This window comes from Mya arenaria, chromosome 16 (assembly GCF_026914265.1).
Source record: "Mya arenaria isolate MELC-2E11 chromosome 16, ASM2691426v1".
NCBI classification, from domain to species: Eukaryota; Metazoa; Mollusca; class Bivalvia; order Myida; family Myidae; genus Mya; species Mya arenaria.
Window position 1 is genome coordinate 7,674,418 of NC_069137.1, and position 24,771 is coordinate 7,699,188.

General features: G+C 43.8%; 3 protein-coding genes across 4 annotated transcripts in view; 1 reads left to right on the plus strand and 2 right to left on the minus strand.

Annotated features, from left to right (window-relative positions):
- The window catches only part of LOC128221804 (uncharacterized), a 53,180-nt gene extending 46,696 nt beyond the window's left edge, over positions 1-6,484 (minus strand). For both annotated transcript variants that reach the window (XM_052930407.1, XM_052930406.1), the window contains exon 1: positions 6,326-6,484. The gene's annotated coding sequence lies outside the window, so the exon portion shown is untranslated. The remainder of the gene's footprint in view (positions 1-6,325) is intronic.
- A 7,057-nt stretch (positions 6,485-13,541) lies between these two features.
- On the minus strand, positions 13,542-14,585 carry LOC128222407 (uncharacterized). The gene has a single exon (XM_052931388.1). The coding sequence runs from the start codon at positions 14,583-14,585 to the stop codon at positions 13,542-13,544; it is 1,044 nt and encodes a 347-aa protein (XP_052787348.1).
- A 1,576-nt stretch (positions 14,586-16,161) lies between these two features.
- LOC128222408 (neogenin-like) lies at positions 16,162-22,590 on the plus strand. The gene is made up of 3 exons (XM_052931389.1): positions 16,162-16,295; positions 21,476-21,811; positions 22,553-22,590. Exons 1-3 carry the CDS (start codon positions 16,229-16,231, stop codon positions 22,588-22,590), a joined length of 441 nt encoding a protein of 146 aa, XP_052787349.1. The 5' UTR covers positions 16,162-16,228.
- Positions 22,591-24,771: the final 2,181 nt, after the last annotated feature.

The window sequence follows — 24,771 nt, forward strand, 5'->3', positions numbered from 1 at the left end:
TCCGGATGACCTCGACCTTTTACCTGTTGACCAAAAACTGAATAGTGGTCATCTACTGACATGACCAATTTGCAAGTCAAGACTCTATTACAATGTCGCTCACAAGGTTAAGATTCGAAACAAAAATGTGATGCAGACAATGCTGACGCCATAGAAACAAAGTGTGATGCCGACAACGCAGACGCCGTAGAAACAAGATTGTGCTGCAGACAATGCAGACGCCGTAGAAACAAAATTGTGCTGCAGACAATGCAGACGCCCTAGAAACAAAATTGTGCTGCAGCCAACATAGAAACAAAAGTATGATGCTGACAACGCTGACACAATAGAAACTGAAGTGTGATGCCGACAATGCTGATGCCATAGAAACAAAAGTGGTGATGCAGACAATGCTGACACCGTAGAAACAAAAGTTTGATGCCGACAACGCTGACGCCATAGAAACAAAAGCGTGATGCCGACAAAGCAGATGCCGTAGAAACAAAAGTGTGATACCGACAGAGCTGATGCTGTAGAAACAAAAGGGTGATGCTGTAGAAACAAAAGTGTGATGCCAACAAAGCTGATGCCGTAGAAACAAAAGTGTGACACCGTAGAAACAAAAGTGTGATGCCGACAACGCTCAGACGTCGTAGAACAAAAATGTGATGCCGTAGAAACAAAAGTGTGATGCCGACAACACTGACACCGTAGAAACAAAAGTGTGATGCCATAGAAACAAAAGTGTGATGCCGACAAAGCTGATGCCGTAGAAACAAAAGTGTGACACCGTAGAAACATAAGTGTAATGCCGACAACACTCAGACGTCGTAGAACAAAAATGTTATGCCGTAGAAACAAAAATGATGCCGACAAAGCTGATACCATAGAAACAAAAGTGTGATGCTGTCAAAGCTGATGCCTTAGAAACAAAAGTGTGATGCCATAGAAAGAAAAGTGTGATGCCGACAACCCTGACGTGTTTTCAATATATCTTATCCCAAACACAAGACTGGCTGCTACATGCAGTGGGGGAAAAAAATAGGACCCTGAGTGCTGGATGCAGTGGGTAACAAACCCAGGACCCTGGCTGCAAGATGCAGTGGGTAACAAACCAAGGACCCTGGCTGCAAGATGCAGTGAGTAACAAACCCAGGACCCTGGCTGCAAGATGCAGTGGGTAACAAACCAAGGACCCTGGCTGCAAGATGCAGTGAGTAACAAACCCAGGACCCTGGCTGCAACATGCAGTGAGTAACAAACCCAGGACTCTGGCTTCAAGATGCAGTGGGTAACAAACCTGGGACCCTGGCTGCAAGATGCAGTGGGTAACAAACCAAGGACTCTGGCTGCAAGATGCAGTGGGTAACAAACCTGGGACCCTGGCTGCTGGATGCAGTGGGCAACAAACCTGGGACCCTGGCTGCAAGATGCAGTGGGTAACAAACCCAGGACCCTGGCTGCAAGATGCAGTGGGTAACAAACCAAGGACCCTGGCTGCAAGATGCAGTGGGTAACAAACCCAGGACCCTGGCTGCAAGATGCAGTGGGTAACAAACCAAGGACCCTGGCTGCAAGATGCAGTGGGTAACAAACCTGGGACCCTGGCTGCTGGATGCAGTGGGTAACAAACCCAGGACCCTGGCTGCAAGATGCAGTGGGTAACAAACCAAGGACCCTGGCTGCAAGATGCAGTGGGTAACAAACCAAGGACCCTGGCTGCAAGATGCAGTGGGTAACAAACCCAGGACCCTGGCTGCAAGATGCAGTGGGTAACAAACCAAGGACCCTGGCTGCAAGATGCAGTGGGTAACAAACCCGGGACCCTGGCTGCAAGATGCAGTGAGTAACAAACCCAGGACCCTGGCTGCAAGATGCAGTGGGTAACAAACCAAGGACCCTGGCTGCAAGATGCAGTGGGTAACAAACCCAGGACCCTGGCTGCAAGATGCAGTGGGTAACAAACCCAGGACCCTGGCTGCAAGATGCAGTGAGTAACAAACCAAGGACCCTGGCTGCAAGATGCAGTGGGTAACAAACCCGGGACCCTGGCTGCAAGATGCAGTGAGTAACAAACCCAGGATCCTGGCTGCAAGATGCAGTGAGTAACAAACCAAGGACCCTGGCTGCAAGATGCAGTGGGTAACAAACCAAGGACCCTGGCTGCTGGATGCAGTGGGTAACAAACCCAGGATCCTGGCTGCTGGATGCAGTGGGTAACAAACCAAGGACCCTGGCTGCTGGATGCAGTGGGTAACAAACCAAGGACCCTGGCTGCTGGATGCAGTGGGTAACAAACCAAGGACCCTGGCTGCTGGATGCAGTGGGTAACAAACCCAGGATCCTGGCTGCTGGATGCAGTGGGTAACAAACCCAGGATCCTGGCTGCTGGATGCAGTGGGTAACAAACCAAGGACCCTGGCTGCAAGATGCAGTGGGTAACAAACCAAGGACCCTGGCTGCAAGATGCAGTGGGTAACAAACCAAGGACCCTGGCTGCAAGATGCAGTGGGTAACAAACCAAGGACCCTGGCTGCAAGATGCAGTGGGTAACAAACCCGGGACCCTGGCTGAAAGATGCAGTGGGTAACAAACCCGGGACCCTGGCTGCAAGATGCAGTGAGTAACAAACCCGGGACCCTGGCTGCAAGATGCAGTGGGTAACAAACCAAGGACCCTGGCTGCAAGATGCAGTGGGTAACAAACTCAGGATCCTGGCTGCAAGATGCAGTGGGTAACAAACCCGGGACCCTGGCTGCAAGATGCAGTGAGTAACAAACCCAGGACCCTGGCTGCAACATGCAGTGGGTAAGAACCCAGGACCCTGGCTGCAACATGCAGTGGGTAACAAACCCAGGACCCTGGCTGCAACATGCAGTGGGTAAGAACCCAGGACTCTGGCTGCAAGATGCAGTGGGTAACAAACCCAGGACCCTGGCTGCAAGATGCAGTGGGTAACAAACCAAGGAACCTGGCTGCAAGATGCAGTGGGTAACAAACCCAGGACTCTGGCTGCTGGATGCAGTGGGTAACAAACCAAGGACCCTGGCTGCAAGATGCAGTGGGTAACAAACCAAGGACCCTGGCTGCAAGATGCAGTGGGTAACAAACCCAGGATCCTGGCTGCTGGATGCAGTGGGTAACAAACCAAGGACCCTGGCTGCAAGATGCAGTGGGTAAGATCCCAAGGACCCTGGCTGCTGGATGCAGTGGGTAACAAACCTGGGACCCTGGCTGCAACATGCAGTGAGTAACAAACCCAGGACCCTGGCTGCAACATGCAGTGAGTAACAAACCCAGGACCCTGGCTGCAACATGCAGTGGGAAACAATCCCGGGACCAAGGATGCTAGATGCAGTGAGTAACAAACCCGGGACCCTGGCTGCAACATGCAGTGAGTAACAAACCCAGGACCCTGGCTGCAAGATGCAGTGGGTAAGAACCCAGGACCCTGGCTGCAAGATGCAGTGGGTAACAAACCTGGGACTCTGGCTGCAGTGGGAAACACACCCAGGGCCCTGGCTGCTGGCTGCAGTGGGAAACACACCCAGGACCCTGGCTGCAGTGGGAAACACACCCAGGGCCCTGGCTGCTGGATGCAGTGGGAAACACACCCAGGACCCTGGCTGCAGTGGGAAACACACCCAGGGCCCTGGCTGCTGGCTGCAGTGGGGAACAAACAAAGGACCCAGGCTGCTGGCTGCAATGGGGCACAACCCCAGGACCCTGACTGTTTGATGCAGTAGGGAACAATCCGGGGACCCATGGAGTCGAGTTTCCTTCTGTGTAATGCACACTCCACTATCTATTAATCGCTATAATTATATTTGAAGTGTCAGTACCTGGTAATATAAAACACAACAAAGCATCCACTTTATATGACTGTTTCCTTCTTCTAACAGTCTACAGACAGACTTATAATTACATGCTTACAATATTTGGTGCAAAACAACTTCAAAAGAAAGGGATTTGGTCAAAAGAAAATGGTGAAAAATATAAGTGCTGGAGTGTGGCCAAAAATCAAAAATATATTTATTTTTCAGAACAATAGATACAACATTAATTTAGTGTGGCCTATTTTTTTGTATTCCACTTTTCAAAGGACCTTGTATTGCTTTGACTATTACAACCAGCCATCATAGGACTTATCATTATGACAACAGAAATTAATTTTAATCTTTACAAAATACCTTTATTTCACCAGAGGTAAAAATATTAAAATGGTTTGCTGAGAGATACACTTAACAATAAACCACTTGCCGGAAGACCGGGAGAAGTAAAATTGCCCATGGGTAAGTTCAAAATTCAAATGGGCGAGTCATGTTATAGATTGAGTGTAGGCAGAAATAACATACATTTAAAGATAATCAAAAAGGCTTTGTATCTAAATTAAAGCAAATGAATACATTTTATCAATAGCATAAAGCCATTTAGCAATGGCCAACCTCATGAAATTCAATGGCAATTTATTAATATTTTCTGTTATGTTCTGTTTATTAATATTCATGGTAAAGAATCATAACTCCGGAGTGATTGAGGCGATATTGCTGTTTATCAAACATTATGATTTATTCATTAATAAACAATTATTTATATATATATATATATATTATAATATATATATATATATATATATATATATATATATATATATATATATATATATATATATATATATATATATATATCTATATATATAGTATTTGTGCACTGTGCTGTTTGTAGAGTTTTGTGCTGTTCTATGTTTCTTGTTTGTGATTTTGTGTTCTATGTCTTTGGCGTTTGCCCATTGCCACTAAACCGGGTTTATGTTTGAACTTTTTGCTACTGAGCATGTTTCTGTAGCTTTTTGCATAAATATGGCCAAGATATTCTGCCCATACACATTCTGACCAAATTTGGTGATGATTGATGAAGGTTTCTAATATTATTTATCGGACATGAAGATTTAAGGCTATTTAAAGGGTGGTAACTCTAATGTGATTGTAGCAAAATGGCTAATTAACAAACTTGTCCAAGATTTTGTTCCCAAAAACATTTTGACTAAATTCTGCAAAATCTGCAAATGTGTTGATTATCTGGATCCACATGATTTGTTTATAAATAAAATGCAAATTGTATCTTATACAGACATACTTCCAAATGTTTTTAGACCGAAATGATACACCTATGATATAATTTTCGAGGTAGTTTCGGGTCTATTTTTTAATAAGAACTTTATCAGGCATCAGTCTATTGCAAGCATGTCCCACACTCCCCAATAGCTGGTTAAATCCTCGCCAAATGCCCCCGCACCCAGGGACCCTAGGTAAGGCCCATTCCCCACTAGTTTGATACAAAACCAACGCATTCACCCAGCAATGCCTTGCCACCAAGAAAAACACAGCCCATTTTCCCAGTTTACCCCCCCCCCCAACCTGGCCCGTGGTTACAATTGACTGGTGCATTACTTGTACGAAAGACTAACATCAGCCAGTATATGTAGATTTAAAGCAAATGTATCTCACTGTGATCAGTTTTAGCTCCAAACAATTTTGACTCCATCAGTAAGGACCCACTTCAAAAATAATTTGCATTGAAACATGTAGTTAACATCCAATCAGCTCTTCAATTACAACTATTTGCAGCTTAAAGGATTCACTCATTTTTTTGGTTAAATGCACCTTTATTTGTATCACAAAATAAAGTGTGGCAAATCAGTAGTAAGATACTGATGGCTGTTTTTTGGTGTCAAAGAGTAATATAGTTATAATTTGGATTACCGGGGGGAAAAATAATGCCATAACATAAGCCAGTCTCTTAAAGTAAGCATGACTAGATTAATCATGTACATGGTCTAAGTTGAGCTATAAAAAGATCATGTATGTTTTGATTTCACCCTTATATTAAGATTAAAATGCATGAATACCATATCAGACTATTCATAAAGCTGCGTAATCTTGTAATGGCCATGCAATACACTTGAGTACGCAAGGAGACCACAACAATAGACGACATTGCCTTCAGCTAATATAGCTGCACATGAACGACAATTTGAAAATGGCCTCCTGTATAGATGTGTACATGACATAAACAGTCAGATGAAGCTCACAGCTGATTTAATAAAAACTTGACCAAACTGTTAGAAGATAAATCAACAGACTTATACACCATTTAGACACTGAAATCATAGGCCAGACAGAAAATAATTACATCGAGACATTATTGACATATCCGCGAATGAAGGTCACAATATGTATATATATACATCCAGCCTGAACCGCGATGCACAGTGTATGCAGCGTAACACCTTCAGATTAAACCCACATGTGGAAGGCAATTTCTCCGCTATTTCACCCATATTTACCTGTCATCCGTTCACGAAATGACACTACCGGGGTATCCAGCTATTTATTAGTCCAGCCTGGGCTCTGATGTACACAAATTTGGGTAAATTTCATGTACAAGTTTCGTATATGTGCCCGCATATATACAACCAGACTTCATGTACATTCCTTAGCCTGGCTCGTGACCTCGGTCTGTCTGGAGCGCACTGCGCAGCCGTAGTGACCCGGATTTAGAACCTATCAATGGGTTTAAATGGACAATACATTTACCTGGCTTTTTATGGTGTTGCCACAATTTTATGGTTACATTTTAACAGTAAATAAGTTAATTTGCAAGAAGTTTAGGGCCCAAATTTGCTCCCAAACGTGCCCTAGTTTTGAAACCGGAAGTGCACATTGGGATGACTCTTTTAAGAAGAGTATTCAAACTTCGGAAAGTTTTCGGACTATTTTGAGTTGTTTCCCTTACATAATAAAAAAATTGCTACAGATTTTTTTACGCTTAATATTAAAGCAAAATTTAGATATATTTTAATTAATAAGATCATAAACATCTAACTGTTGTAGGAAACGATGTATGCTCCCATAAATAGCATAATGGCTTTACATTCTTGGAAATTAAATGTTATTATTGTCAATAAATGCGTTACATGACCATCTGGATGAGTCACTGTTCATAATTGCATCATTAAGTATAAGTAGAAAAAAACGTAACTGATACTGGAAGTTATAAATAAGTAACAGGTGATTTTTTGGACTTATGCTCCGGATAAAAGTTCAGTACAATATTGAACAATATATTATTACCAAAGAGTTCTGGGCCGGTATTCAGAAAACATCTTAGATCACTTTTAAACTTGAATCCATTTTTCATATTTTTTTCGTAGCCAAATTTAAAGGACAGTATAAGTCTTTTTTATAATAAATGTATGAATATTGAATAAAAACAATATCTATTAAGTGTAAACGACTTCACAAATTACTATGTGCACCTGTCGGGGTTGGAACCCTCGACCTCTCTGTTCTATAAGCGGACACTCTACCGGCGCGTCGCTATATCTAAAAGCTAGCTCTTTAATAGCGAGACAGTATAAGTGCCGCTACATACATATCGTATACGTATACCCGGTTACATAAGTAGTTCAGGTGTTTTTTTACTTGATAGTTTATCATATTATCAGCTGGTACTTAACTTATGAAAATGACTTAATATAGGAAAATGACTTAATATGTTTTATAAATACCGGCCCTGGTATCCATGCACACACCAATTACCGGCCCTGGTATCCATGCACACACCATACCGGCCCTGGTATCCATGCACACACCATACCGGCCCTGGTATCCATGCACACACCAATTACCGGCCCTGGTATCCATGCACACACCAATTACCGGCCCTGGTATCCATGCACACACCAATTACCGGCCCTGGTATCCATGCACACACCAATTCGATATTATATAAGATATATCAGTATATGAAGCTTGAAGTAAATACCTCAAAGACTGCTTAATTTATGAATTACTAAAAGAAGGGCGCTGCACTTGTCTAACTATCTATGTCTGACTCTGTAGCACTGAAGCCCCAACGGACAGACGGCAGGGCGGCCAAAGGGGCAACTTTGAGGAGGGTGACTATGTAATGAAACTTACTAGTATATAAAAAGCATTAAAAATTATTAGTTATTAAATTGTATTATATTACGAGTTTGATTGATTCGTGTTTTCTATTCCAGTTCATCTAATATTTTGTCAGCAGTCTTATATAACTGACTTCCATGGATTGTCGCAAAAATCGGCTCGTTCCAAGACAAAAAATTAAAAAGTTTTCAAAACGTTCAATCTGTGAGAGTGCAGCTTTAAAAATAGATTAATTATAATACTGATTTAATATTTCACACTACATTGTATAATTGCGATTGTAATTTATTAAATATGTATATGAAACACAAAAATCTCTATAGTTTACGTGTAATAAAATTATGTTCTGTTCTGTTCTGTTCAATGAAAAACGAAAAACATGTTTTGTTTAGTATTCTTAGAAGTTCGCTGAATACGCTGAATAACGTATAACCAACAAATTTGTTTCGATTAATAACTACTATTTTTTTCAAAGATTATGTAGTTGGTTGGTTGTAATTTTGAGTCATTTTAACTATACTGATTTTCATGATTTTCATATGGTTGTATTAACCCATATACTAAATGTACAGCTTATTTGTATCGTGATTTAATCAACGAGTTACGTCTATGAGTATGTGATACGATACAAATGAATGCATATAGGAATAGAAAATATAGTACTTTACTCCACAAGTGACTTTTTGTTAGAAATTGCTGCTTCAATTCAAAAATATATGTAATGTGTGTATGTTTGTGTGTGTTCAAATGCATGACTCTCCGATACCCATGTTGGGTATCATATTTTTCATTTAAACATGGTTCTGCCGCCATGTCATTTATGTTCATTTTATATACCTCATTTGCCATAGTTTATGGTATGAGAGAATAAACGTTGTTTGATAACCTTTGTCAATTAACTGCCCGGGAAACCTCTGTTAAAAAGCAGGAAACCTTTCTCAATCAACTGCATGATCGGGAGACCTTTTTCAATTAACTTTCCGTCGGTTTATCGTTGTCAGTTAACTGCCCGATCAGGAAACCATTGTCAATTAACTGCCCGATCGGGAACCCATTGTCAATTAACTGCCCGACCGGTAAACCTTTTTCAATTAACTACCCGATCGGGAAACCTTTGCCAATTAACTGCCCGACCGGGAAACCATTGTCAATTAACTGCTCGATCGGGAAACCTTTGTCAAGTAACTGCCCGGGAAACCTTTGTCAAGTAACTGCCCGGGAAACCTTTGTCAAGTAACTGCCCGGGAAACCTTTGTCAAGTAACTGCCCGACCGGGAAACCATTGTCAATTAACTGCTCGATCGGGAAACCTTTGTCAAGTAACTGCCCGGGAAACCTTTGTCAGTTAACTGCCCGACCGGGAAACCTTTGTCAAGTAACTGCCCGATCGGGAAACCTTTGTCAAGTAACTGCCCGGGAAACCTTTGTCAAGTAACTGCCTGGGAAACTTAGTCAAGTAACTGCCCGACCGGGAAACCATTGTCAATTAACTGCTCGATCGGGAAACCTTTGTCAAGTAACTGCCCGGGAAACCTCCGCAATTTACTGCCTGGGAAACCTTTGTCAAGTAACTGCCCGGGAAACCATTGTCAATAAACTGCCCGGGAAAGCTTTCTTGAAATAATACCTAACCAGAAAACTTTAAATCAACTGCCTGATCCTGAAACTTCTTCCAATTAACTGCCAGACCGGGAAACCTTTGACAATTAACTGCCCGATCGGTAAACCTTTGACAATTAACTGCCCGATCGGTAAACCTTTGACAATTAACTGCCCGATCGGTAAACCTTTGACAATTAACTGCCAGACCGGGAAACCTTTGACAATTAACTGCCCGATCGGTAAACCTTTGACAATTAACTGCCCGGGAAACCTTTGTCAATTAACTGCCCGTTCGGGAAACCGTTCTTAATTAACTGTCCATTCGGGAAACCTTTGTCAATTAACTGCCCGATCGGTAAACCTTTGTCAATTAACTGCCCTGACGGTAAACCTTTGTCAATTAACTTCCCAATCGGTAAGTTTACTCTTGTCAATTAACTGCCCTGACGGTTAACCTTTGTCAATTAACTTCCCAATCGGTAAGTTTACTCTAACTGCCCGGACGGTAAACCTTTGTCAATTAACTGGCCGTTCGATAAGTTTACTCTTGTCAATTAACTGCCCGGGAAACCTTTGTTTAAACATTTCACAACCAGAAAACCTTTCTTAATCAACTGCCTGATTGGGAAACATTCATCATTTCTACTCAAATGTTTTATACGCCCCTTCACCGAGTTTCATCTGCGGCGTACGGTCGGGCGGGCGGCGTCCACTATGTTGTCCGAACAATGAGTTTAGAGAAGCATTTGTCTAATCATTACTTAATTTGGTCAGAATGTGTATGGGCATACTATACCGGGCAACTTCGAAACCAGCCATATTGCTCATTAATAATATAAATTACGTAAAACCGTCCGACGTAACTTAATCAGAAGCATTTGTCAATCGCGTCTGCTCTCACACATTCATTGGCACCAACTTTAATCAGAATGTGTGTGGGCATAACATCTCAGACAACTTCGATAACCAGCCATATCACTCGAGTCACCCAGGAGTTATCGCCCTTTAATTACAGTAAATAATTAAAATGGGTCCTCAGAATGTGTATGTGAAAGATGTCCTAGATAAGTTCGTTAAACCAGCCATTACGCTCGATTCACCCAAGAGTTATCGCCCTTTAATTACAGTAAATAATTAAAATGGGTCCTCAGAATGTGTATGTGAAAGATGTCCTAGATAAGTTCGTTAAACCATCCATAACGCTCGATTCACCCAAGAGTTATCGCCCTTTAATTACAGTAAATAATTAAAATGGGTCCTCAGAATGTGTATGTGAAAGATGTCCTAGATAAGTTCGTTAAACCAGCCATAACGCTCGATTCACTCGAGAGTTATCGCCCTTTAATTACAGTAAATAATTAAAATGGGTCCTCAGAATGTGTATGTGAAAGATGTCCTAGATAAGTTCGTTAAACCAGCCATAACGCTCGATTCACTCGAGAGTTATCGCCCTTTAATTACAGTAAATAATTAAAATGGGTCCTCAGAATGTGTATGTGAAAGATGTCCTAGATAAGTTCGTTAAACCATCCATAACGCTCGATTCACCCAAGAGTTATCGCCCTTTAATTACAGTAAATAATTAAAATGGGTCCTCAGAATGTGTATGTGAAAGATGTCCTAGATAAGTTCGTTAAACCAGCCATAACGCTCGATTCACCCAAGAGTTATCGCCCTTTAATTACAGTAAATAATTAAAATGGGTCCTCAGAATGTGTATGTGAAAGATGTCCTAGATAAGTTCGTTAAACCAGCCATAACGCTCGATTCACCCAAGAGTTATCGCCCTTTAATTACAGTAAATAATTAAAATGGGTCTTCAGAATGTGTATGTGAAAGATGGCCTAGATAAGTTCGTTAAACCAGCCATAACGCTCGATTCACTCGAGAGTTATGACCCTTGAATTTGAAAAACAACAACAACTGTTGAAACAGTGTCCGCCTCATCAGCAAACTGGGTGTCCTCAGAATAGGTTGCGCTTATCCAGCATTCAATTGTCACCACGCCCCCCAACCCCAGGTCCGGAAAATAGCGGGGACTTTGACTTTCGGTCCATCCAAGCCCGGCTAAAATCCCCGCCTTGCGGGGACGAACTGATGGTAAAATCTCCGTCAAATGCCTCGCACCCCAAGGACCCTAGGTAAGGCCCATTCCCTGCTATATTTTGCGCAAAGACAAAACCGCATTCTGCCAGATCTTGCGAGGTTGGTTACAATTGACTGGTGCATTAGAGAGTTGGTGCTCTTGTTGTTTTTCTTTATTTAAATTTGATATTTCTCCAACATATGTTGATGTTTGTGTTTTATATAAATGGTCATACTATAGTACTCTTCCCAACTTTATTTTGTACTTGACTGAGACCGACTTGTTTACGTTTGAATGGATCCGACATCACAGACAAATTATTAAGAGTTCAATAAGCGCTCTATTGATAATACTTATTTAATAAAGTGACAATAAACATGTTATAGATACAGTACGAGTTTTTCTTGACTTGTACGACGATAAGTGCAATGCATATATTAGTGAGCAAATAAATAAATAAATAAATACAGATTTATAAATAGATCAATGAAAAAAAATGGAAAGATAAACATTAGATTATTAGCATGGCCTCTCTGAATACAAGGTATAGTGGGATAACTCGAAAATCTCGTGCACGGTCCGCTTACAACCGTAAGATGACACTTTTTCAATAGCTCTGATGGGGGGTACAAGCTATATTTTGCAAAAAAGGCGTTTATTATAATAGTTACGCTGTTGAAAAATGAATTATATAAGGCTTTTATTACCATTTTTCTTATCCGACAACGCGAATGGAGTGACGGGGTAGAAAGGAACGAGGAAGTGACGGTGTATAAGGGGCGGGGAAGAAGGGAACGGGGAAGGGACGGGGTAGAAGGGAACGGGGAAAGGAAGGGGTAGAAGGTAACGGGAAAGGGACGGGATAGAAGGGAACGGGGAAGTGGCGTTGTATAAGGGAGCGGAGTAGAAGGGAACGGGGAAGTGACGGTGTATAAGGGAGCGGGGTAGAAGGGAACTGGGAAGGGACGGGGTAGAAGGTAACGGGGAAGGGACGGGGTAGAAGGGAACGGTGAAGTGACGATGTATAAGGGAGCGGGGTAGAAATGAGCGGGGAAGTGACGGTGTATAAGGGAGCGGGGTAGAAGGGAACAGGGAAGTGTCTGTGTATAAGGGAGCGGGGTAGAAGCTAACGAGGGAGGGACGGTGTATAAGGGAGCGGGGAAGAAAGGAACGGGGAACGGACGGGGTAGAAGGGAACGGGGAAATGACGGTGTATACAGGGGCGGGGTAGAAGGGAGCTTGGAAGGGACGGGATAGAAGGGAACAGGGAAGTGTCTGTGTATAAGGGAGCGGGGTAGAAGGGAACGGGGAGGGACGGTGTATAAGGGAGCGGGGTAGACTGTAACGGGGGAGGGAAGGTGTATAAGGGAGGGGGGTGGAAGGGAACGGGGAAGGGACGGTGTAGAAGGGAGCGGGGTAGAAGGGAACGGGGAACTGACGGTGTATAAGGGAGCGAGGCAGTAGGAAACGGGGAGGGACGGGGTTGAGGGTAACGGGAAGTTACGGTGTAGAAGGGAGCGGGGTAGAATGGGAACAGGGAAGTGTCTGTGTATAAGGGAGCGGGGTAGAAAGGAACGGGAGGAGGACGGGGTAGAAGGGAACGGGGAAATGACGGTCTATACAGGGGCGGGGTAGAAGGGAGCTTGGAAGGGACGGGGTAGAAGGGAACAGGAAAGTGTCTGTGTATAAGGGAGCGGGGTAGAAGGGAACGGGGAGGGACGGTGTATAAGGGAGCGGGGTAGAAGGTAACGGGGGAGGGACGGTGTATAAGGGAGCGGGGTGGAAGGGAACGGGGAAGGGACGGTGCAGAAGGGAGCGGGATAGAAGGGAACGGGGAACTGACGGTGTATAAGGGAGCGAGGTAGTAGGAAACGGGGAGGGACGGGGTTGAGGGTAACGGGAAGTTACGGTGTAGAAGGGAGCGGGGAAGAATGGAACGGGGGAGGGAAGGGGTAGAAGGGAACAAGGAAGTGTCTGTGTATAAGGGAGCGGGGTAGAAGGTAACGGGGGAGGGACGGTGTATAAGGGAGCGGGGTAGAAAGGAACGGGGAGAGGACGGGGTAGAAGGGAACGGGGAAATGACGGTCTATACAGGGGCGGGGTAGAAGGGAGCTTGGAAGGGGCGGGGTAGAAGGGAACAGGGAAGTGTCTGTGTATAAGGGAGCGGGGTAGAAGGGAACGGGGAGGGACGGTGTATAAGGGAGCGGAGTAGAAGGTAACGGGGGAGGGACGGTGTATAAGGGAGCGGGGTAGAAGGGAACGGGGAAGGGACGGTGTAGAAGGGAGCGGTGTAGAAGGGAACGGGGAACTGACGGTGTATAAGTGAGCGGGGACGTAGGGAACGGGGAGGGACGGGGTTGAGGGTAACGGGAAGTTACGGTGTAGAAGGGAGCGGGGTAGAAGGGAACGGAGAAGTGACGGTGTATAAGGGAGCGGGGTAGAAGGGAAAGGAGAAGAGAAGGGGTAGAAGGTAACTGGGAAGGGACGGGGCAGAAGGGAACGGGGGAGTGACGGTGTATAAGGGAGCGGGGTAGAAGGGAACGGGGAAGTGACGGTGTAGAAGGGAGCGGGGTAGAAGGGGGCGGGGAAGTGACGATGTATAAGTGAGCAGGGTAGAAGAGAGCGGGGTAGGGACGGTGTAGAAGGGAGCGGGGGAGGGACGGGGTAGAAGGGAGCGGGGTAGAAGGGAACGGGGAAATGACGGTGTATAAGGGAGCGGGGTATAAGGGAACGGGGAAGGGACAGTGAATAAGGGAGCGGGGTAGAAGGGAACGGGGGAGGGACGGTATAGAAGGGAGCGGGGAGGGACGGGGTAGAAGGGAACGTGGAAGTGACGGTGTATAAGGGAGCGGGGGCGAGATGGTGTAGAAGGGAACGGGAAAGGGACGGGGTAAAAGGGAACGGGGAAGTATAAGGGAGCGGGGAGGGACGGAGGTAGAAGGGAACATGAGACGAAATGGGAAGGAGGGAGCGGGGCCGGACAAGAATGGAGCAGGGAGGTGGATGAGGCTAGCGGGGGGGGGGGGGAGTGACAGGGTAGACGGAAACGGGGAAGGCCGGGGAAAGAACGGAGCGGGGGAGACGGGGATAAAAAGAGGGCGGGAGAGGAATAAGGGTAGACGGGAATAGGAGTGGGACGGGGTAGACAGGTACAGGAGAAGGACGGTGGTAGAAGGGAGCGGGAGAGGATTGGGGGTAGACGGGAGATAAATGAAGGTAGACAGGAACAGGAGAGGGCCGTGCCGGGTAGAAAGGATCCGGAGAGTTAGTAAGAAAGAAAGGAGCGGGACTGAAATAGACGGGAACAGGGCAGAGACGGGGGTAGACGAGATATTCCTTCCTTCCTTCCTTCCTTCCTTCCTTCCTTCCTTCCTTCCTTCCTTCCTTCCTTCCTTCCTTCCTTCCTTCCTTCCTTCCTTCCTTCCTTCCTTCCTTCCTTCCTTCCTTCGTTCCTTCCTTCGTTCCTTCCTTAATACATTCGTTCCTTCCTTCATTAATACATTCGTTCCTTCCTTCATTAATACATTCGTTCCTTCCTTCATTAATACATTCGTTCCTTCCTTCATTAATACATTCGTTCCTTCCTTCATTAATACATTCGTTCCTTCCTTCATTAATACATTCGTTCCTTCATTCCTTCCTTCTCTCATCCATTCGTTCCTTCATTCATTTATTCGTTCCTTCATTCATTCATATTCATAATATTTATCTTTATCTATTCATTTCTTTTCATTTATAATTTCATTTATTCATTCATAGAAGTATAATATATTTAGCATATATGCAATTATTGTAGATTTAAAGGGAATAATATCCTACACTGTTTAATTTGATCGATTGTATATTATCCAATCAAACCAAAATACAATTCATTACATATAGTCTTGTTCACAGAGTGCAATAATGAATTGAGTGGAGACACTTTAAAATTCATAAGGAAAATAAATACGCAATCATGACGTGCTATCTGATCGGTTCTTCTGCTCTCACGCATGTTCATTGACAGACTTGGCTTTCATATTTCACACGTATCAGCGCGCAGCGGTGGCCTCGATGTTATTATATTGTAACATATTTAATTGATTGGTGTGTATTGAATGGTTAATACTGACACAGCTGGCCATTCTATCCCGCCACCCGATAGCTTCACCCCGGTGTGTTTCAGTAATCATTTGTGTGTATCACCCGGGATGACCCATATCCGTGACACTTGCTCTCCGCGATACTAGCTCATGACCTTAAATTCTGTCAGCTATTCTCGCTAACAAACTCACTCCCACATAAAAACAACACTTCTCAGTGTTTCGAAACAATACCATACAGTGACATGTGATTTGGTGGTATTTCATATAGTATTCGTATTTTTTTCTTTACTATCATCGTGCATTTGTTTGACCTAATTGTCAATTAATACCCAATTACCGTTTATTGTCTGTTTTCGTTACGCGGGAGTAAGAGCGCGCCCTGTAATGGGCGTACACTGTGTATTGAATGTACAGGGCATAATCTACAATCGGAAAAGAGGCCATCGGATAAAAAAAACTCGCATGTTGTTTTTGTTCATAAAAATAGGCCCAATGTGTACTTCTCTATGGATGGATTATTTAAGTGGAGCCTGTGGTTGGTTGCGGTAGTGCTAGCTGGCCCCTGCGCCCAAGGTTTGTCTGTCTGTCTTCTCTATCCGGGGTTAAAGTTGATGGCAAAAATTCGCTCTCTACATCAATACAAATGGCGGCTCTCCGCTAACCTTACGAAATTCGGTCAAGCCGCCCTTTGGGGAGTATGTACGTTTTTGAAAAATGTGGATATGTTTTTGTTACTGGTTAAGTATAGACTGTGTTTGTGGTTGAAAATGAAATGTGTTTGATATCGATGGGGTGTGTTTTGGTGGTGTTTTAAGGCTTGGAGTACATTGCCTAGCACGTTCATAGCCAGCATGTTTATTTTCACACGGGGCGCCCATGGGGGGAACGTCCGCGAGAGCGGAAATGCCATTTAGTGACCACAGTCAATTAATGCTTAATTGGAATTTAATTGGTTCGGTTTTGTTACTTCCATCGCTAATATTCAGGCAGATGAAGAGTAAATGTTTACTGCATTATTGTGCACATAATACATGTATGTTGACCTAGTTCAAATGAAACATTAGCATACAGATGGGGCTTATTTATAAACAATAATAAAAGTATGAGGGATGTTTTAGGAAGCTTTGAATTAATGATACATATATTAGTAAGGCACAACATGTTCCAATTAAGTGGTGTTGGTTTTAATAAGGAACAATTAGTTATATTAATGTTTAAATTAAGTAGCGTCGACTTGGGTTAGGCATATATAATTATGTTTAATACAGTACTTTAATAGCATACACTTTTTCCTCAAGGAATCAATTAAGAATGGTTTTATGTACTGGTTTCTATTCATTTACCACTTGTTAATATATTTCTTAAGATACTTTTTATTTTTTTACAATTTAAAGCTGCATTTGATTTTCCCCGATGCAAAAACATTTTTATTTTTGTTAAAATGTGAAAATTACAATTTTTGACCTTATTTTTTTAAAATAAACATGGTATTAAATGAAGAAACCCCAGTCTAATTCTGTATGGGAGAGTCTGTGTGTTCTTATTAGAACCATCTTTATAACATTCTTTTGTCATGACTGTTTTTTTATAGCATTCTTGTTCATTTCTAGGGCAAAATTTCAATCTTAACGACACATTTTCCCTGTTAATGATTAGAAACACGACATTGCAATGAGATATGATCATTATAGTTACTTGCGACAGAAATAGTAATAATATTGCTAATTCCATGTGAGGCATCCAACTTGTGGAGGATTGAGGATAAGACTTGAACGTTTACACAATTGAATGGCGTCGTGTCATTTTGCATGTCGTTTTGCGGCTGTAAACGTTTACAAATTCACAGACCATTTAACTGAAACATATTTAAAAATGCATGACAATATTCCCAGTAGTCTTCATGTTGTATGTAGGAGTGATGGCATTCATTCATCCGTACAAATTTGATTTTGTTTTTAATGAAACATGTACATATCTACTGTATACATGTACATATCTACTGTATACATGTACATATCTACTTTATACATTTACATATGATATCTACATACATGCCATATTTTCTGGAGACCATTCAGGGGGATTTGTTCAAGAGTCTGAAAATTCAGGGGGATTTGGGTAGTATTCAGGGGGATTTTTTTTAGCAGATCTAATTCGGCAAAATTTCAAAGTATTTTAAGACGCAAGTACGAAAAAAACAAATTGCCATAAATTTGAAAGGCTCCCGAGGGGATTATGTCCAGAATTTAAAGGGATTTAGGTCACATACCAGGGGACTTTCATCATCACCATGTAGCATTACGGGCATGACACACGTGCCAATTCACCTTGTTTACCCCTTTTTCCAGGGCACTTTATCTATATTTTTATGAGACACAGCCATATTGCATAATAAAAGCACTCACTTGCAAAATAAAATACTTCACAGAAAAATATGTTTCAGAGACAATTTAATGGGCTTACCTTTCTCTAAAATTGGATACAAAATCTGCTGCCTATGATCATAAATGATGACTTTCAGACTAATAGAGAGAATGGAATAAATTATCAATATTTTTCATTTCAATTCCCAAATAGTCAGATTTGTTTGCTTCTGATAAAAAGTAAATGCATAATTTATTGTTTAAGTTCATGAACATATATTCTTTTGGCATTCATCAAAAAATAAAAACATCAACACCATAATGAATAGATAAAAGTCATTTCATCCGAATTGTCTACTTTCAGTTTCTCTTCTGGAAGTTCTGTTAGTTTCCGATATTTGCGATGAAGGTCATGTCATGTATGTAAACATATTAGTGAGGCATAACAAAGAACAGCATTGTCTATTAGTTATTTTAATCCTTTTCTTTACTGAATAATTTACTGTCACCTTTAAATTATTAATCCTTTTGATGACAATGACACGTTTTGAAGAACGCTTTAAATAGTTACATCCTCTGATTAGATAAAATTCTGTCAGTTTCAATCAAAACAATGCATGAAATGTGCCCTGCTGATTTATTAAGTGTCACCCAATAGGTGTTGTTATAACACACCATCAGTTGATAATCCAATTAAGCTTCAGGACAGGAAGGGCATTATAACTGTAAACAGGCATAATTATATAATTAAACCCTGTGATAAATTCACGTATTTTTAAACACACTTTTTAATTCCGGGGGATTTTCATCTCCCTCCGGGAGACCGGGGAATGGGTCGAAATTCTTTTTTACCCCCTACGCGGGATATGGCATGTATGTATCTACTGTATACATGTACATATCTACTGTATACATGCGCACAGTGACGTTATTTATCTACTACAACGTTAAATGAATGGCATTGCATTGTTTTTTTTCCCTTATAAACATTAATAAAAATATTTCATCATGCATAGTTGGGGCTGTGGTAATGGTGGGGGTGGGGGTGGGGGGGGAGTGAAATAGGGTAGGGAAAGAGGTGCTACTTGGAAGTGGAAGTTGGGGCACTGACTGTGTGTGTGAGGGGAATAGATTACAGCTGAGCTGGGGTGTGGCTGGTACAGCAGTACTGGGGCGTGGCTGGTACAGCAGTACTGTAACGTGGCTGGAATAGCAGTAATGGGGCATGGCTGGTACGGCAGTACTGGGGTGTGGCTGGTACAGCAGTACTGGGGCGTGGCTGGTACAGCAGTACTGGGGCGTGGCTGGTACAGCAGTACAGGGGCATGGCTGGTACAGCAGTACTGGGGCATGGCTGGTACAGCAGTACAGGGGCATGGCTGGTACAGCAGTACTGGGAGATGGCTGGTACAGCAGTACTGGGAGATGGCTGGTACAGCAGTACTGGGAGATGGCTGGTACAGCAGTACTGGGGCATGGCTGGTACAGCAGTACTGGGAGATGGCTGGTACAGCAGTACAGGGGCGTGGCTGGTACAGCAGTACTGGGGCGTGGCTGGTACAGCAGTACTGGGGCGTGGCTGGTACAGCAGTACTGGGAGATGGATGGTACAGCAGTACAGGGGCGTCGCTGGTACAGCAGTACTGGGAGATGGCCGGTACAGCAGTACTGGGAGATGGCTGGTACAGCAGCACAGGGGCATGGCTGGTATAGCAGTACAGGGGCATGGCTGGTATAGCAATACTTGGGCATGGCTGGTACAGCAGTACTGGGAGATGGCTGGTACAGCAGTACTGGCGCATGGCTGGTACAGCAGTACTGGGGCATGGCTGGTACAGCAGTACTGGGAGATGGCTGGTACAGCAGTACAGGGGCGTGGCTGGTACAGCAGTACTGGGAAATGGCTGGTACAGCAGTACTGGGAGATGGCTGGTACAGCAGTACAGGGGCGTGGCTGGTACAGCAGTATGGGGCGTGGCTGGTACAGCAGTACTGGGGCGTGGCTGGTACAGCAGTACTTGGGCATGGCTGGTACAGCAGTACTGGGAGATGGATGGTACAGCAGTACAGGGGCGTCGCTGGTACAGCAGGACTGGGAGATGGCCTGTACAGCAGTACTGGGAGATGGCTGGTACAGCAGCACAGGGGCATGGCTGGTATAGCAGTACAGGGGCATGGCTGGTATAGCAGTACTTGGGCATGGCTGGTACAGCAGTACTGGGAGATGGCTGGTACAGCAGTACTGGGGCTTGGCTGGTACAGCAGTACTGGGACATGGCTGGTACAGCAGTACTGGGAGATGGCTGGTACAGCAGTACAGGGGCGTGGCTGATACAGCAGTACTGGGAGATGGCTGGTACAGCAGTACTGGGAGATGGCTGGTACAGCAGTACTTGGGTGTGGCTGGTACAACAGTACTGGGGCATGGCTGGTACAGCAGTACTGGGGCATGGCTGGTACAGCAGTACTGGGGCATGGCTGGTACAGCAGTACTGGGAGATGGATGGTACAGCAGTACAGGGGCGTCGCTGGTACAGCAGGACTGGGAGATGGCCTGTACAGCAGTACTGGGAGATGGCTGGTACAGCAGCACAGGGGCATGGCTGGTATAGCAGTACAGGGGCATGGCTGGTATAGCAGTACTTGGGCATGGCTGGTACAGCAGTACTGGGAGATGGCTGGTACAGCAGTACTGGGGCGTGGCTGGTACAGCAGTACTGGGACATGGCTGGTACAGCAGTACTGGGAGATGGCTGGTACAGCAGTACAGGGGCGTGGCTGATACAGCAGTACTGGGAGATGGCTGGTACAGCAGTACTGGGAGATGGCTGGAACAGCAGTACTTGGGTGTGGCTGGTACAGCAGTACTGGGGCATGGCTGGTACAGCAGTACTGGGGCATGGCTGGTACAGCAGTACTTGGGTGTGGCTGGTACAGCAGTACTTGGGTGTGGCTGGTACAGCAGTACTGGGGCATGGCTGGTACAGCAGTACTGGGGCATGGCTGGTACAGCAGTACTTGGGTGTGGCTGGTACAGCAGTACTGGGGCATGGCTGGTACAGCAGTACTGGGGCATGGCTGGTAGTAGTACAGCAGTTCTTTGGATTATAAATTACTGTAAGTTTATTTCTGGCAGAAATTGCTAAGAAATAGAAAAAAAGGAAGAAAAGATGATTGTTTACAATTCACATCTACGGGACAGCACTCACATCGGTTGTAAGATTAAGTTATATTGGCTGTGGAAAATGGGGCTGAAAATGATTTCTGCCTAATTAAAAAATGTAGATTACTGTTGTTTCTGCCAAAAAGGTAGAAAACTCTTGTTTCTTTTGAAAGGATAGATAACTGTTGATTCTGTTAACTATAATTGTTGTTTCTGTGTTATTTTAGGGGACACAGCCAATACCAACACAGACAAGGGTCTCGCTATCGCGCATGGGAAGACCTCACACTTTATTGTGCACAAAAATGACGAACTAGTGATTAATTGCTCAGTGGTATATAACACCTCATTAGGGCCAGCTAACTACACATGGCTCAAGAATGACGAGTTTCTGGATTTTACCTCACGAAGAATTCAAGTGTTCACGAACGGGTCCTTGTATATTCGCCGGATTTTGCATCGACCAAGAAAGGACATAAGTGATGACGGTCGTTACAAATGTTATGTTCGACTCGAAAATGCTGGCACAGTTATTGCGAGGGACGTTCAAATCAGTGTTGCTGGTATGTATACATTGTTTATTTTACCTTTTTAAATGGGGCTAGAACCCTTGGAGTTGTAAAAATAGTGACAAAATGCCTAAAATTATCAATTTACCTAAGTACAGTCGGACTCCGTTGGCTCGAACTCGCTTGGCTTCAATTCAAGGTTGGCTCAAACTGAATGTTCAGGACCGATTTCTATATACTGAAGCATTCCTAATTGGCTCGAATTTTTTGAGGCTCAAGGTATTTTCGCTGGTCCCTCCGAGTTCGAGCCAACAGGGTACCGACTGTACATTTCTGACTTACAACCAAAGCAAAGTCCCATTGGTTGGAATATTTGATGGGACTGGCTCATGTTTTTGTAAAATGCACTATTTTTGTATGTTGAAATAAGGTGTAACAAATCATTAAAACTAAGATAACAAAAGCTGGTGCACTTCAGCAAATGTTGATACTTTATCAAATATAGTCTTTGAAGACAATTTTCATTAGCATTAATAATGCTAATGGTCACTTAAATTAAAGCGTTTAATGTTGGGTGATTTGTTGATCTACATAATAACATGATGTTTTCGAAGAGGTCAAACATTCTACAGTGATTTTTTTTCAGAATGATATTACTGCCTGTGCCTTTTCAATTGGGAAAATTAGCGCGAAAAGTAAAAAAATTGGGAAAATTGTAACATGGTCATTTTCATATAAAATAAAATAATTTTCTGCTTTTACTGAGATTATTATATGTTATATGTGTCCATACAGACTTTTTCTATAACATGGTGATGCAAGACAGCAATTAACAAGCTTGTCTGAATTTTTTATCTTCTTATATTAAACATTGATGATTAATATGAATACTGTACTGAGAAATGCATTTTCGAATTCAAAACACTACTCACGACAACATGTTTGAACTGGTAGTTAATTGTGTGTCCGTGTAATTGAAGTCTGTGTATTAAGTTTTGCCCCCAAATTTCGTTTAGTCATTATTTAGAACAAAATAGTTGAGTATAAAACATTGAGATACTTCAAACAAACATAAATAAATTTCCTTCGACGCTGTGAAACTACTGAATACCATACTTCATTGACTATGGCAACAATTGTCAGGTTAAACGTGTATTTTGCATTACGAAAAACTGAAAGTAAACCGAAAGTGAACTGATAATTAAAACCGGAAGCAGGAAAACAACAGTGCGTCCTGCAAAATATTCCTGGCAAAAAAAGACTGTAAACAAATACTGGCTATTTTGCGGTTACCCGGACCAGATTTTACCGAATACGAGGAAGGATAATATCTGAAAGTTTGTAATGAAAAAAAGTTTAAAAATAACTTCAATGAAATGCGAAATAGGGTTAACCCTAACCCTAACCCTAACCCTACCCTAACCCTAACCCTAACCCTAACCCTAACCCTAACCCTAACCCTAACCCTAACCCTAACCCTAACCCTAACCCTAACCCTAACCCTAACCCTAACCCTAACCCTAACCCTAACCCTAACCCTAACCCTAACCCTAACCCTAACCCTACCCTAACCCTAACCCTAACCCTAACCCTAACCCTAACCCTAACCCTAACCCTAACCCTAACCCTAACCTAACCCTAACCCTAACCCTAACCCTAACCCTAACCCTAACCCTAACCCTAACCCTAACCCTAACCCTAACCCTAACCCTAACCCTAACCCTAACCCTAACCCTAACCCTAACCTAACCCTACCCTAACCCTAACCCTAACCCTAACCCTAACCCTAACCCTAACCCTAACCTAACCCTAACCCTAACCCTAACCCTAACCCTAACCCTAACCCTAACCCTAACCCTAACCCTAACCCTAACCCTAACCCTAACCCTAACCCTAACCCTAACCCTAACCCTAACCCTAACCCTAACCCTAACCCTAACCCTAACCCTAACCCTAACCCTACCCTAACCCTAACCCTAACCCTAACCCTAACCCTAACCCTAACCCTAACCCTAACCCTAACCCTAACCCTAACCCTAACCCTAACCCTAACCCTAACCCTAACCCTAACCCTAACCCTAACCCTAACCCTAACCCTAACCTAACCCTAACCCTAACCCTAACCCTAACCCTAACCCTAACCCTAACCCTAACCCTAACCCTAACCCTAACCCTAACCCTAACCCTAACCCTAACCCTAACCCTAACCCTAACCCTAACCCTAACCCTAACCCTAACCCTAACCCTAACCCTACCCTAACCCTAACCCTAACCCTAACCCTAACCCTAACCCTAACCCTAACCCTAACCTAACCCTAACCCTAACCCTAACACCCTAACCCTAACCTAACCCTAACCCTAACCCTAACCTAACCCTAACCCTAACCCTAACCCTAACCTAAACCCTAACCCTACCCTAACCTAACCCTAACCCTAACCCTAACCCTACCCTAACCCTAACCCTAACCCTAACCCTAACCCTAACCCTAACCCTAACCCTAACCCTAACCCTACCCTAACCCTAACCCTAACCCTAACCCTAACCCTAACCCTAACCCTAACCCTACCCTAACCCTAACCCTAACCCTAACCCTAACCTAACCCTAACCCTAACCCTAACCCTAACCCTAACCCTAACCCTAACCCTAACCCTAACCCTAACCCTAACCCTAACCCTAACCCTAACCCTAACCCTAACCCTAACCCTAACCCTAACCCTAACCCTAACCCTAACCCTAACCCTAACCCTAACCCTAACCCTAACCCTAACCCTAACCCTAACCCTAACCCTAACCCTAACCCTAACCCTAACCCTAACCCTAACCCTACCCTAACCCCCCTAAACCCCTAACCCTAACCCTAACCCTAACCCTAACCCTAACCTAACCCTAACCCTAACCCTAAACCCTACCCCCCCTAACCCTAACCCTAACCCTAACCCTAACCCTAACCCTAACCCTAACCCTAACCCTAACCCTAACCCTAACCCTAACCCTAACCCTAACCCTAACCCT